This window comes from Macaca thibetana, chromosome 6 (genome assembly GCF_024542745.1).
Source record: "Macaca thibetana thibetana isolate TM-01 chromosome 6, ASM2454274v1, whole genome shotgun sequence".
Classification (NCBI taxonomy): Eukaryota; Metazoa; Chordata; class Mammalia; order Primates; family Cercopithecidae; genus Macaca; species Macaca thibetana.
The window spans coordinates 125,716,768-125,732,355 of record NC_065583.1 but is presented as its reverse complement, the minus strand read 5'-3'; the positions used below and the strand labels follow the sequence as shown (position 1 = coordinate 125,732,355).

The 15,588-nt window shown below is 38.2% G+C and overlaps 1 protein-coding gene across 7 annotated transcripts in view; it reads right to left on the bottom strand.

The window, feature by feature from the left end:
• Positions 1-15,588, bottom strand: part of ARL15 (ADP ribosylation factor like GTPase 15) — a 443,095-nt gene that overhangs the window by 364,411 nt on the left and 63,096 nt on the right. Inside the window, exon 1 of one of the 7 annotated variants that reach the window (XM_050794104.1) lies at positions 9,088-14,498. The exons of 5 other annotated variants lie outside the window; for them this stretch is intronic. In XM_050794104.1, coding sequence (XP_050650061.1) covers positions 9,088-9,267 — 180 coding nt within the window. In that variant the 5' untranslated portion in view covers positions 9,268-14,498. Of the gene's footprint in view, positions 1-9,087; positions 14,499-15,588 lie in introns of those variants that run through there. One more of the 7 variants, XM_050794105.1, reaches the window with a different exon arrangement.

The following is a 15,588-nucleotide window of genomic DNA, read 5'->3' as shown; positions in this document are numbered from 1 at the left end:
AGCAAGATTCCACCTCAAAAAAAAAAAAAAAAAAAAAAAAAAAAAAAGAAAAGAAAGAAAGAAAGAAAACCAAAAAAGCACAAAGAAGCAAGAAGAGAATGCCCTGAATGGCCTTTCCCAACCACCAAAGACGTACACCCAGATGCCTCAATACAGTTTCCTCAAATGCCATGGGGCTACGTCAAAAAAATATATATATCTTTCGAATGAACCAGCTCTAGCTCTTGATTTTCCCATTTCTCTCAAGGAAATGATCACTTTCCCAGCCAGCTGGACTTGGAAAAGGTGTCATCTGGACCCTCTCCTCCCCTGTGAGGTATGAGCAAGTCTTCCCTGTAATCCTGTCTTCTTCCTCTGTGCGCCCTCATCCAGGCCCTCACCCCCTAGGGCCTTTTTCTTGTTCCTATGCATCCAGTATTTTCCCTTAGATCCCAGTATAATAAATTACTCAAATGTGTGCAGTCCTTTGCAGTTACAACGTGCTTTTGCAGTATTTTCTATTTTAGTTTTATTTTTGAGTGATATAACAGCTTGGTAGGTGAGCAAAAAAAAAAAAAAAAAAAGGAGATGAAAGAAATATTGAGAGGAATTAACCGATTTGGCCATTGCCACTAGAAAATCTTACTAATAACATTTTTACCTAGATCAGTGGCCCATTTCTCTCTCCCTTTCTCTGTTCCTCTTTCTCTCTCTCCCTCTTTCCCCTGCTCTTTCTGATCTCCAGCACTGTATAAGCCAGTTGCTTGGGGAATGTTTCCACCTGGATATCCCCAAAACACATTAAACTCATCATGTCCGAAACCAAATGCATCCTTGGCTCCTCTCAACTTGCTGCTCTGCTCTTCTCTAGTTCAGTGAACAAAGGTCACCCACTTAGAAACCTGGAAATCCTGACTCCTCATTCTCCTTCACTGACCCACCCAGTCACCAATTTTCAATAGTATACAAAACTATTAAACTGTTTCTTGAAACCAAGTTTCTCTCAATCCCCACTGCCCACTTCTGCTACCCTCATCCAGCCTATAACGTCCACTTCTCTGTCTCTCTCATAACACTCTTATCTGCACAGCCCCAGTCAATCCATCCCTCACACTTCACCTTGAATAATCTTTCTGCTTCTTACAACATTTTGATGTCTCCCCAAAACCCTCAAAATAAAAGCCAAGCTCCTTAACAAGGCTGACAGAGCTCATCAGCTTCTCTGGGTGGTAACTCCTTATCTTAGCTTAGGCTACCATGACAAAGTAACAAAACCTTGGGTGGCTTCAACAACAGAAATGTATTTTCTCACAGTTCTGCAGGTCGGAAAGTCTAAGATCAAGGTTTGAGAGGGTTCAGGTTCTGATGAGGGCTCTATTTCTGGCTAGCAAACGATCACTTTGTCCTCACATGGCCTTTCCTTGGAGCATGAGTGTGGAGAGTGAGGGAGCTTTCTGGTGTTTTTAAAATAGGGACACTAGTAGTATCAGATTAGGGCCCCACCTTTAAGACCTCATTTAACCCTAATTCCCTCCATATAGACCTATCTCCAAATGCAGTCACACTGGGGGACAGAACCTCAACATATGAACTTAGGGAGACACAATTCAGTCCATACTCACTCTCCAATCTCAAGTGAAGACCTGACCGCTTAGCAGTCTACACTGTGGCCACACTGCTCACTGTGCTGTCTACCTCCAAACCCTCGTGGAGCCCTCTCCAGAACCCTCTCCTTTTCCTTAGGCTCCCTGTACCGTTTGCTTAACTAACCCCTCATTCTTTAAGTCTCAGCCTCCATAGTCTTAGTTCCTCCAGAAAGTCCTGCAATCTCACTTGCAAGCCCTTTCCCCTCTGGGATTAGAGGCCCTCACCAAATGTTCCCATGATCCTGATCACATTTGCCTGTATCCTTTGCTAGATTCTTGGCTCTTTGAAAGCAGGTACTCAGGCTGTCTGTTCACAGCTGCATCCCTAACATATCCCAAGAGTACTATTAATACACAGTGCTCTTTCAATAAATATCATTGTCAAATGCCATTCTCAAAAAGGTAGGCAGAAAAACAGGAAGAGAAGGAGAGGCAGAGTAAGCAATGGCTCCTTACTATCTATGGAAAAAAGTTTCCAGTTGTTCTGACATTAGAAGCTCCCTTCCACTGGACCTCAAGACCCTAAGTTCATATTTGAAAGGCTGCACAGGAGAAAGCAGGATCTTATACTGCCTTTGAGGGTAAAAATAGAACCAATAGGTAGAACTATGGGAGAAACAGGGCAGAGTGAGAAGGGCAGGGGTGCGTAATTAAAGATGCATGCCCACCTACCAGGAAAGCCACAAAAGAGCTTCTCAGAACGTGTGTTCAGGGACCTCTCAGGTCTGCTCCGCCTTCAAGACATATTCTTTTCTCTTCTGATTTCCTCTGCTCCCACAAGAGCCAGGAACTGGAGCCTACCCTCAGTCCCTTGTTCGGCTGACATTCACGTTCACACCTGCCCTCATACACCATCCTTGTTTGCAATGGCTTCACAACACCCAGTCCTATGCTTCTCCTAGTCCAGCCGTTTTCAATGTGTGCATGGACGCATGGACTCCTGAGGGTCCCTAAGACCCTTTCAGAGGATCTGCAGGGTCAAAACTAATGTCCTCGTACTAAGACATTATTTACTTCTTGCATTGTGTTTGCATTAACACTGATGGAGTGAGTGAGTGAAACTGCTGGCCCTTTAGTACAAATCATGCTGGTGGCACCGAACTCTACCAGCTGCCATTGCGTTTTACATAAAAATGGCCTTGATGAAGCAGTAAACTATCAATTTTATTAAATCTTGACACCTTACTATTCTGTGTGATTAAATACATACAAAGCATTTCTGCTCTATGTAAAACTCTAAGGGTTGTCTCAAGGAAAAGTACTCGTGAACCTAACTTCTCTTTTCGTGGAACACCATTTTTACTTGAAAAAATGACTTACAGGCAAACTATAATTATTCAAACTTGGGTATTTCACAGATATTTTCTAAAAATAAATGAAGTAGGCATGTCAATTCAAGGAAAACAACTGTTAGTATTTGTTGCCAATGATAAAATTCAAGCTTTCAAATGAAAATTAAATTCTTAGAAAACTTGTATCTGCCACCATGAACTTGACATATTTACAAGGCTGATATCGTGTCAACATTTGGAAGATTTACCTAACTAGATGAACCAATATTTTCCAAGACCAATGCATAATATTACAAAGTCATGCCTGAGCAAAAGAGTCTTTCAAGGTCCAAGAGAGACTACTGAATTTTAACATAACTAACTAGAATAAGTTCACTGATATGGTTTCAGGTTCCACATTGCAACTAGCTCCTAAGGAACTACCATTTGATTGTTTAGATATAGAATCACAGAAGACTATTCACAATTATCAGAGAAGGCTATTAATATATTCTTTTCCAACTTCATAGCTGCGTAGGGTTGAATTTTCTTCACATACTTTAACCAAAACATACAACAGATTAAATGCAGAGGCAAATAAGAGACTCTAGCTGCCCTCTATTAAAAAGATCTGCAAAGAGGTAAAACAATGCCATTTTCTCATTATTTTTTTTTATTTTGGAAAATAGTTATTTTTCATTTAAATGTTATTCATATTAACATGTAATGGGTTTATTTATTTTTTATTTTTTATTTTTTTGAGACAGTCTCACTCTGTGCCAGGCTGGTACAATGGCGAGATCTCAGCTCACTGCAACCTCCGCTTCGCTGGTTCAAGCGATTGTCCTGCCTCAGCTTCCCAAGTAGCTGGGATTATAGGCACATGCCACCAAGCCCAGCTAATTTTTTTATTTTTGTAGAGATGGGGTTTCTCCATGTTGGCCAGGTCTCGAACTCCTGGCATCAGGTGATCCGCCCGTCTCTGCCTCCCAAAGTGCTGGGATTACAGGTGTGAGCCACCATAGCTGGCCTGTTATTATTGTTATTTTTAAATGCATTAGTAACAAAAAATATTTTCAAAGGGGTCACTCTTTTAATTGCTAGAACATTAAATATCAATAACCACATTAGTAAAAGCTATTTGGGAGCCTTAATAATTATTAATGGTGTAAAGGGGTCATGAGACCAAAATGTTTGACTTCACCAGGTGTTTGAACATTACAGATCCCATCTTGCCCTTGAAGCTTCCCTAGACATCCCCACCCCACCGTACTCTCTTCTGCATCCTACTATAACATTCACTGGTAAGGCCACTATTTTAATAGGCATATGATTGCTTTATATCAGTGAATTGTGTTTTTGTATGATAGTTTCCTGGTGTCCATGTTTAAGAATTTAAGGGACTTTGCTTTCCAAAGTTGTTAACCCAACTAGCTCTGTGAAAGTGAAACAAAATTATGGACTTAAATTTCTGTCTGTGTCAAAAAAGAGAAAAATGCACCCTCTAGTGGACTTGTAAGCTCACAGAACACAACAGAAATTTATTGGATTGTCAGAAGAATTACAACTCCGTCCCAGAAAATTCAGATTATAAAATAATAATATATGAGCATAGGGAAATTAATCTTAATTTTTTGATAATTTTTTAAAAGAGCTAAGAAAATGTGAAACCAAATCTAGTTTGAATGTAGTTCATAACTAAAAGGAAAAGTGAACCTGAGGTCACACACAAAAAACTTCTTTCTTAAATTCCTATGAATTGATTATATATCAGCTATCCAAAATAATCTGTTCAAATTATGTCTTATTAACTAATTATAACTTCAAATATGTAGAAGCATTAACACTGATAAAGTTGGGATTATTATTAGTTCAATTTCCAAATATTCAAACTACACTCAACTTACGAGCTGGGCATTCCAATGGCCTTCACAAAAAATCTGAAAAAGGACCTTTGTCCTTTTTCAAAGGAAAAGGATGAGAACCAATACTTGGGGTATACTTTTAACTCTGTATGTTAATATTAAAAGGATTTAATTCTATGCATCTTTCTCCAGGATGACATAAGAAAAACGGTGTAAAAATACACACAACCTTATCAGATAAAATAATGTAATGACATGGAAAGAAGTCTGAAATATATGGTTAAACTAAAAAATGTAGTCACAGAATAATGGGTGGCATGATCTAATTTATGTTTTAAAAAATGTACACATGTGTACCCATGTTTGTGAGCACATATGCATGTTAATTCTATAAACTTTTTTTTTTTTTTAAAAGGTCTTGCTCTGTCACCCAAGCTGGAACCCAGTGGCTCGCTCATGCCTCACTGCCTTGACCTCCTGGGCTCAGCCTCCCAAGTAGCTGGGAATATAGGCATGTGCCATCACGCCCAGCTAATTTGTATAATTTTTGTAGAGACAGGGCTTCAACATGTTGCCCAGGCTGGTCTCGAATTCCAGGGTTCAAGTGATCTGCCTGCCTTGGCTTCCCAAAGTGCTGGGATTACAGGTGTGAGCCACCACCCCAGGCTACAGTAAAGTATTAACATTTGTTATTTCTGGCAAGGAATATGCATTAGTAGCAAAAATAATAGAAGGGCATTTGACTATACTTCTATACTGTTAAGATGCTGTGAGCATTTTTAATTCAAAATAATCAAATACGGAATTATTCAAGAAATCACAGTTATAATTAATTCAATTGTATGAAACGGAATTGTTATTTCCCCAACTAGGACATTAAAAGGTTTGAGTAACAATATGAAATTTGATGTAGCTATTTAGTTTTTAAATCACGAGACTGGTATTTGGAAAAGAAAACTTTTGAAATGCCTTTATCACCAGAACACAATGTCTGACTCCCCTGATGATAATGCAAGCTGAAGTGGTATATAAAATCCTCTCTGCCATTTTAAACTCCTTCCAACTGATAGTGTCTGACCAGATAACTATTTTCCTTTTCAAACTCTCAAATTCTATAATTTCTGAAGTGCTGAGATACTGTCATAGTTATGGAAGCATATTCTAGCTTTACGTTTTGACAGATCTAGCCTTAGCCACACAGCCTGATGGATACAGGTACTTTAAGTGAATAACTGGCCTTATTAATCTCAACTGGAAGTGGCCGAGTTGAACTAAAACTAAACACAGACACAGACACAGACACACACACACACACAGACACACAGACACACACACACACACACACACAAATCAGTGGTATTACCAAACTACAACCACTAAGGAGGGCACTCACCCAATTTTAATTTGAGCATCAGACACGAAAAGACAGAAACAATATGTAAGCTTCGTCTGTCATTCTAATCTGAACACACAATATCTTCAAGTCAACAACTTAGATGGAGCAGACTGGGCAAAAATAAATTTCTATTGTCAACACTTCTATGAAATTCTACTGGTCCCTTATAATGTGCCAGTGTTTCACTCTCTAATCATATATTGCCCAGCGCATAAATGTTTGCATTTAAACAAAACCCTTATTTTCTTCAAGTAATTAAAACTCTTTAATCTTTTATCTATTTTTCAAGCCTACTTCAATTAATATTTGTATTTAGACATTTGTCTAAAGTGAAAAGTGTCCCACCAGAATATGTTGAACCTTGGTATCTTCCTTGTGAATAGAATTTAGCTGGACACATAGCCACACAACTAGAGAATGCAGTTTCCAGACTCCTTTGCAGCCAGGTATGGCCATATGACATCATTGGAACATGAGCGAAAATGATGTGTACAAAGGAATTGTTTGCTCTCCTTTTCCACTCTTTTTACTTCTGATCGGTTTGGTTCTGTCCCCACCCAAATCTCATCTTGAAATGTAGCTCCCATAATCCCCAGGTGTTGTGGGAGGGACCTGTTGGGAGGTAATTGAATCATGGGAGTGGGTTTTTCCCCTGCCATTCTCGTGATAGTGAATAAGTGTCACGAGATTTGATGGTTTTATAAAGGGGAGTTCCCCTGCAAATGCTCTCTTGCCTGCCACCATGTAAGGCATGCCTTTGCTACTCCTTCCCATTCTGCCATGATTGTAAGTTTCCAGAGGCCTCACCTGCCATGTGGAACTGTGAGTCCATTAAACCTCTTTGTCTTTATAAATTACCCAGTCTCTGGTATGTCTTTAATAGGAGCATGAGAATGACCTAATACAACTTCCCTATTGGTAGAGCAGTACCCTGAACTATTAGAACATTATACAATTATCTTAATAGAAACAGTGTGCTGACAATGCATGATTAGACAGGTAGATGAATATACACACCAAAAAGGGGGAATACATCTAAGTATATACGTGGAATAACTAAAAAGCAGGAGCATTTTATGTAAACTAGTATTGTCTATTTAAAAGGAAAGAAGACTATTAATAAAGTCAGTAAAAACTCATCAAGAATAACACAATCTGAAACCTGGTACAGCGAATGTAAACTGTGTTTTTAAGACTGTTACTACCTGAGGGCACCACTTCAGCTGACTAGAAGAAATGAGGGTGATCCTTTGTAGAATTTGTCTTGAATTTGCCAAACCTTCAAAACTAATTTTTTAGCCAAAAATGATGTATCTATGGTTAACGTAGCATGTCAAAAAGCGGGAAACAGATGGATGACTCACCAAATGGGGCTGGGCAACCAACTAACCATATGGGGGGAAAAAGCAAAGTTGCATCCCTACTTCACTACTTACTCTAAAATAATTCCACAGGGATTTGAATTTCAAATATAAAAAACAAACACACAAGAGTACCAGAGGATGTTTACTATAATAATAATTTTTAAATCTTTATATTTTTAGGGGCGGGGAAGAGCATTCAAAGGATGAAGGAAAGCATCTGACCATTCTTTCCATATCACTAACTCCCCAACATCCTTCCTGGCATTATGGTTACCCCACCCCTGAGTTTAACAAAGTTAAAAAACAAAATGGGAGTGGAAAAAGAGGGAGCAACCCGGTCACTTAATTTTTCATGCCAAAGTCACTCAATTTTTTATAAGCCCAGATTCAGGGGTTGACACTTTGTGCCCGCGCAGCACTGCACGTGACCCCAGCACTACTAGCTCCAGTTTCTGAGCCTGAAATACTCTTTACCCTAAACCTGGCCCTAACACACACAAGAATCACAAAAAACAATAACAAAAAACCCAGCAACTGCTGAAACCCTGAGGAAGCCAACAGTGAGTGACCCCTTCCTGACTTCTAAAACCAGCTCCAAGTCAAGTCTGTGAACTTGAGTCTCGCAGGATGCCCCCTTCTTCCCATATCACTCTGCCAGAGACCATTTTTTAGGAACATAGAGCACTAGAATGAGTGGTTATCTCTAAAGCCATCTTAAGTTCATATTCTTCAGCAGCTCTGATTGAATAACCTGACCTTGACATTAAGCCAACTTCACAGACCAACTGTCACTTCAAAGAACAAGAAAAACCTTGAGTAAAGGTTAAATGAAAAGTGTTTTTCAAATCACTCGCCAAGGAAACAGATCAGGTTGTTGTAATAAAGAATGTAATCAACACATTTCATGAGCTAAAAAGGTATCCTCAGAAACAGGAACGCTTGACCCAGGGTAGACTGACTCTGTCAAAGGTTTGGGGCCTGATGTTTTGACTGGCAAAGAGAGAGATGAAATGAACTAACTCATTTTGACATTCAAGTTACAGTTTTCTAATCTAATCCATAGCAATCATCCTGAGGTAAAATACCAAGGTGCCACTTTTATAGTCATTGATGGGGAACGAAACCATCAATGACTCTTCTAAGTAATACAGCAGTTGGTGAATGACAGAATCAAGACTCAGATGAGGCCCTCTGACTCTACAATCAAAGGTGTTTGACTCCATCCTCTAGCACCCTCCATGGTGGAAACAACATTTAGGTCAATTTATAACATCTGAAAAAGACAGACTAGCTGTACAACTATTAACAGATAGGAAATTGACTTACCTTGGGGCAATGACAAGAGAAAAGCCTTTTATGAATGCCTTTTTTTTTTTTCTGGAAAAGTAACTAACCCTATTATCCTAGGCATCAGATTTTAAAAATGGCATCTGAAGTATATAGTTCAGGTATCTCTTCCACAGTAAAATAATGGTATGAATCAGTTGGAAAGGACTCTTTTCCACCCCCCAAATGTTAGTGTTAGCTAAGATGATACACTTAAGATTTATGTGAGTAAAGAATCACCTGAAAGAAATGCTCAAAAAATCTTTGGTTTCTCTGGATTGGCATAAGGGAGTCTGTGTCCCTGTAGAAGAGGCTTCCAGGGGTTCCCCAATATATATTCTCCTCTCCTTTGTAGTAAGAGAACTGGGTACATAGGCTTATGTGTTTTCCAGCCTCACTTGTAGTTAAGTGTGACCACATGTCTATGTTCTGAAATATGAGGACAAAAAGAGGTTAAATTCTAGAATGTTTCCTTAAAGAATGGGGGCATATTTTTTGCTCTTCTTCCTTTCTACTGTCTAAAATGTGGAAGTGATGGCTTTAGCTCAAATAACCATTTTGGACAATGATGTTTAAGCTACAGTTGCAGATGGTGAAGCGACAAGATAGGAGGCTGTGTCCTGGAAGGTTAGGAATCCCCACATTAGCCCTAGACTATTTACCTGCAAGTATGTTTCCCTGAGACAGAAATAACTTTCCAACTTGTTTGAGCTGTTGTTCTCTGGAGAGTAGAACTTAATTCTAACATATCACAGGCCTGGCGCGCTGGTTCACGCCTGTAATCCCAGCACTTTGGGAGGCCAAGGCAGGCGGATCACACAGTCAGGAGATGGAAATCATCCTGGCTAACACGGTGAAACCCCGTCTCTACTAAAAATACAAAAAACTAGCCGGGCGAGGTGGCTTGTAGTCCCAGCTACTCGGGAGGCTGAGGCAGGAGAATGGCGTGAACCCGGGAGGCAGAGCTTGCAGTGAGCCAAGATCGCACCACTGCACTACAGTCTGGGCAACAGAGCGAGACTCCATCTCAAAAAAAAAAAAAAAATCACCAATAATTTTTTTTGCTTTGTAATATTCAAGTTATCAATTAGCTCAAAAGGTGTCATTAAATCATCAAAATTTTAATTTACTTCAAATTATAAAATATTTTCCACAAGCACATGTCTGAGCATACATGCAGGTAGAGTGGGGACACTTGCAAAATTAAAAAGGATCAAAAGTCCCACTGTGAGGTACATCAAGTATCCTTGATCCACGCTTGCACAGAAACCTACTTAGGTCCTTTTCACAACACCTAAAAGATTGTGTTGCCTAACATACTGTATTGCAAGTGTTCATTTATGAGTTTACCAACACCATTCCCACTCCCTGCCATCTAGACTAGGAAGTTTCTGGTTCACCATCAAATCCTCAATGCCTAGCATTGTGCCAGGCAGTCAAAAAACTGGGTGAACATGTGAAAGACTGGCCTTCACAATAAGGACCCTTCTCATGATTTGAAATCCTCTCAAAGTACAGGTTGAAGATCCCTAATCCAAAATCCACAATGCTTTGAAATCTGAAATGCTCCAAAATCCAAAATTTTGTGAGCATCAACATGATGCTCAAAGAAAGCGTTGAAGGTTTTCAGATTTCCAATTTTTGAATTGGGGATGCTCAAACAGTTAAAGTGTCTGCAAAAATCCAAAAGCCAAAATACTTCTGATCCCACACACTTCAGATAAAAAACACTCAATTGGTACTAGTTAGATATGGTACCAAATGAGTTCTGAAATTACTCACATCCCATCAGTAATCTGACAATAAATAAACAATCATTTTAACAAAGTCTCCAAATTTCTGAATTATTAATGACGCTTAATACTATATAATGACACTTAATCAAAGTCCCAATTCTTAACTATTTTACTAAAAATAAGCCTGCATATGTTTATACTGTTCTGTCCATAAAAAAAAGAAAAAATAATAAGCCAGGAGAACAACCAGTACCAGAATTATATTTAGATTACCCTGGTAACCTAGATTACCTAAAAAAACCTAATATCTAAAAAATCCCTAATCTAGATTACCAGAGTAATCTAAATATAATTCATCCAATGGTTGTGGTAGTAAAAAGATCACCCTGTATGTCATTATTATTCAGAATCATAAGGAAATAAACCACTCTACATAAGAATATTCTTTCTAAAATATAATATACTCAGCCTTTTTGTCTTTTATTTCTTTACCTATAGAATGAAGATAATTATAGTCACTTCATAGGTTCTTTTTTTCCAAGACCACATGATTTTTAATGTGCTTCTCAAATAATACTCTCTCAATGAAAGGTAAAATAATAGTGTTTATTAAATAATTTGCTGCCTTCTTAAGTAGAATAAATTAAACATAATTCAATTTTTTGTTATGACTCATTAGAGTGGGTCATCTTAAAATAACTAATTATATAATTCCATGTTAAATCCAATTCCTTATATAATAGGCATGTGTAGACAAGATATGTAGCAACCACCTAAGGTTTAAAAAACATGAGCACATCTTGAAATTGACAAAAAGTCATATTAAATGTTCTCCTCTTTCAAGATTTCAGGATGTTGCAGAAAGAATGCCGTAACTTCTGGGGGTCTGTCATCCACTGAGTTTGAGGACCAATTAGAACAATAATTTTGAATCTGTATTTCTTTTAAGACTAATCTTAATATCTAAGTCATAAAGGACTGGACAGAAGTATAAAGGAATAGCCTCACCTATAGCCTGAGCCACATACAAAGACAGAAATCGGGCTGAATGGCCTAGTCAAACACTGCACATAGTCTAGGTAAATACCCCAATTCCGGATGTCCTTACCTATCCCAATTAGCAAGATGGCCCAGCAATGCCTCCTGAGGGACCTATGTGCCCCTCCTCTTCTCCTGCATTACTTTTAACCTGTACACACACACACACACACACACACACACACACACACAATTAAGTTATAATTTACATGTTAAATCCAGATGGTTTGAAGGGCTAAATGGTAAACTAATAATGGTAACAGCAATAATAACAAGTATTTAGGGAATATATAGGGAAGTATTTTTACAATCCTGTACAGGTAAAGGCCTTCTATACCCTTCTTCTTCAACAGTGCCTTGATTGGTCCTAGGGGACCAATTGCTCCCACTCAGTCCACGTGGTTTGGGCCGGGATGAGCAACCTCAAACTCCGAAGATGAGCATGGGTGTGGGCCTGGCCAATTATGGTCTCATACACCCTCCTGGTCACAGGGTCTGTTCATGAATAGGACACATAACCTAAGCCAAGGCAATCAGAGGAAATGAGGGTCTAAAATAAGGCTTCTGTTGAAACTACTGGGAACAAATATATTTTCTTGGAAGTGTTGCCGAGAGGCCAGAATGCAAACGCAGAGCTCTCGGCAGCCATCTTGCCACCAGGAAGGGAAGCCTTGTCTGAAGATGGAGACAGCATAGAATGAGGCGGACCTGAAAAGGGAGTAAGGTAAGCAAGTCAGCTAAATGATGTCACTCGTGTCAGAACTGCCTAAAGCTGCACTTACCCCTTTTTTTCCTAGGTCAGTTTGCAGTTTGGGGCTGCAACCAAAAATTATAATGAACACACCTCCTTAGAGCATTCCAAATGAAATTAAAATTGCAAAATTCACAAAGGAAAAAAAAACTCTTTGCTCATACCTTTTCAATATAGAGAATATAAATCAAGCTCTGAATACCAATCCCTAGATGTACACAATCTTACTAACCTAAAAATGTGACTGCCTGTCACAGTATGAAAAACATCCTCCTGTAAACATCGCTACAACAATGTTTGAATCATTTAATTATTTGAAGATTACATCTCCAAGTATCAACAATAATAGAATATTATTACCTGCTTAGGAATAGGCAGATTCAAAAAGATTTTAAAAGCAGGTGGCAGGCCATTAAAAACAATATGAAAAATCATTTCTATAAAACTATTATTAGTGTCATGAAACTGTCCTGGTAATATCGTTTGGGAAAATATGCACCAAAGAATTCCTGAAAATATGCTGCTAAACCTTGATTACAGCCTTTTGTAAATAGATGTAATCTAGGAAAACTCAAAAGCCTGTTATTTGTATAAATATAACATATTCAAGCTGACAAGCTGAAATTATCCACCCTTTGTATTCTCCTCATCTGCACAGACTGTGTCATAAACAAATCCTTGCTAGTCTAGGCACCAGTTGAAATCCCCCCCTCCAAAATGGAGGCTATGGAAAAAAGGCTTTTAATAAGTTGTAGCACAGATAGAAACACATGTAGGTGGTGACTGATAGCAAAGTATTAAGTTTTCTTATAACACTAAAAATTCACATGCTTACAGTCCAGACAAAACAAAGTAGGAACCAAGGAAGTGGTTATTGATGACCATGTAATGAACCTGAAGGAACGAGTCCAAACCAAAGGGGGCAGCAGTCACTCATGAATACATCCTCCCAATTCTGATTTTTGAAAAGAAGCTAGAAAACAAATTTTGTGTGAAATATCTTGATATCCAAAACATGTGGCCCATTGGCCTCTAAAGTATTTTGCTTGACACACAATTTCTTAAAATTTGTCACAGACATTTAAGATCTAGAGATTTCACACGAAGTTTTGTAAGTGACTGTTGCCGCCTTGTCCAAGATGTAAGGATGAGAGATTCGGACCTAATCTCTAAAGAAGCTCAAAGTTAGGACTGAGCAAGTATGGGCTGGAATTTGAGCAAAGATCAAAGAGCAAGTATCCCAGCAGTTATGCACAAATCTCTAATTCTTAGATCTTAGACAAGTCATCTTCCCTCTCTGGGCCTGTTTCCATAAAATGACAAAACCAGATTAAGTAATAATATGAACATTTCCTTCAGCAATACAATTTTATCATTCTATAAGAAGTCCCTAAAATAGCATCCCTATAAGCAAAAATTCTAGATTTCATCCATATCTAATAATGTACAAAATAGTTTACAAAGGAGAAACACCCACTACCTGTTCATACTAGTAAACGAGTGTATAAAATAACTGACAAACTAATGTGCTTCACAGACCTGTGTATTAAGTAGCTTCATGAATTTTATGAAGTTTTTCATGTCAAATACCATTAGAGAAAGCACACTCAAACTCAAAATCTCACAATCACACAGAAAGGGTCTTTATCTGTAGGAAATATGGAACGGAACTACTGAACAAAATAAATGTATTTTAATACCACTCCCTAAAACACGGGAAGGAATTCTCTCCTATATACACCCAAAAGTTTTTCTGAAAAAGGGGAAAAAAAGGTGAAATCACAAAATCAAACACAATAAAGGTCAAGCTAAAGAATCATCTAGACAGGCAGCAATATCGTAACTTCCTGTTTTAAATATAAAGTAATGGTCTTTCAAATCAGAAATGCAATTTGATAGAAAGGCCATTCTACCAGGCTCTGGAAATTGAGTCCAAGGCGGACACTATCTGCCTCTCTCCAGCACTGTCCCTCCCCATCATTATTACCATTAATGATTTCCCTAATTCTGCACATCAAGTAAACAAAGAAAAAGGTAACCATAAAAAAAAAGAAGGTTAATCATCAGCATTTATTAAAAATTATAGCACTGCTGTTTTTTTCAGCATTTTTAAATTTGAAAATTTTGATATTAAAAGTATAATTTTAATGTTATTAATATCAATATTAATTTTCAATGTGTGCTATTTCTAAAATGAAGAAAATACTCTAATAATGATCCCAAGTAAATTTTCTTTATGGAACCAGAATCAACTCAGCAGGAGAGGAATATTCTTCTGTCTGGGTATAATTATGTTTGGGACTGCCTGCATTAACTTCAATCTTCCCTCCCACTATCTTTATAAATTTAATTTTATGATATTGTTCTATTCCTTTATCTTACTTCTCTAAGATAAGCTCTAAAAGAAATCTTTAAGAATGTTTTATAATATTCACAAGAAATTAGTAATTCTGGATTTGTAACTAATAACCACTGAATCTTAGCAGGAATTATGCAAAAGAAAATCTATGGAATAGTATGTGTCAAACAAATAGTCACACCTTGCTTGCCTTATTCAACTGGGCAGAAATCAGACTAAGTGAAAAATTTTAAAAACTCCTTTCAGGTTAAATGAGCAGACACTTTTTGAATTAACAGAATTCTAATTTTTAAAATCTCTTAAAAGAGACAATCTGATGTATTAACAAAAGAACAAAACAGAAGCCTGGTGATCTGGAATCAGGTACCAACTGGTGCTACTGCTAACTGGCTATGATGTAACTTCAGGCAAGTTCAAAAATGCTCCCTGGGTCCTGAGCACTCTTGCTCTGTGAAATGAGGATGTGGACTTTTTTTTTTTTTTTTTTTTTTTTTTTTTTTTTTTGAGATGGAGTTTTGCTCTGTTGTCCAGGCTAGCATGCACTGGAGCAATCTCAGCTTACTGCAACCTCCGCCTCCTGAGTTCAAGTGATTCTCCTGCCTCAGCCTCCCAAGTAGCTGGGATTACAGACATTCGCCACCATGTCCAGCTAATTTTTGTATTTATAGTAGAGCCGAGGTTTCACCACATTGGCCAGGCTGGTCTCAAACTCCTGACCTCAAGTGATCCACCCACCTCGGCCTTCCAGAGTGCTGAGATTACGGGCACGAGCCACTGCGCCTGGCCTAGGGTGTGGACTTCTAAAGTCCATCATAATTCTATGATAAGCCCCTTTCTGATAATATTGAATCCATTTG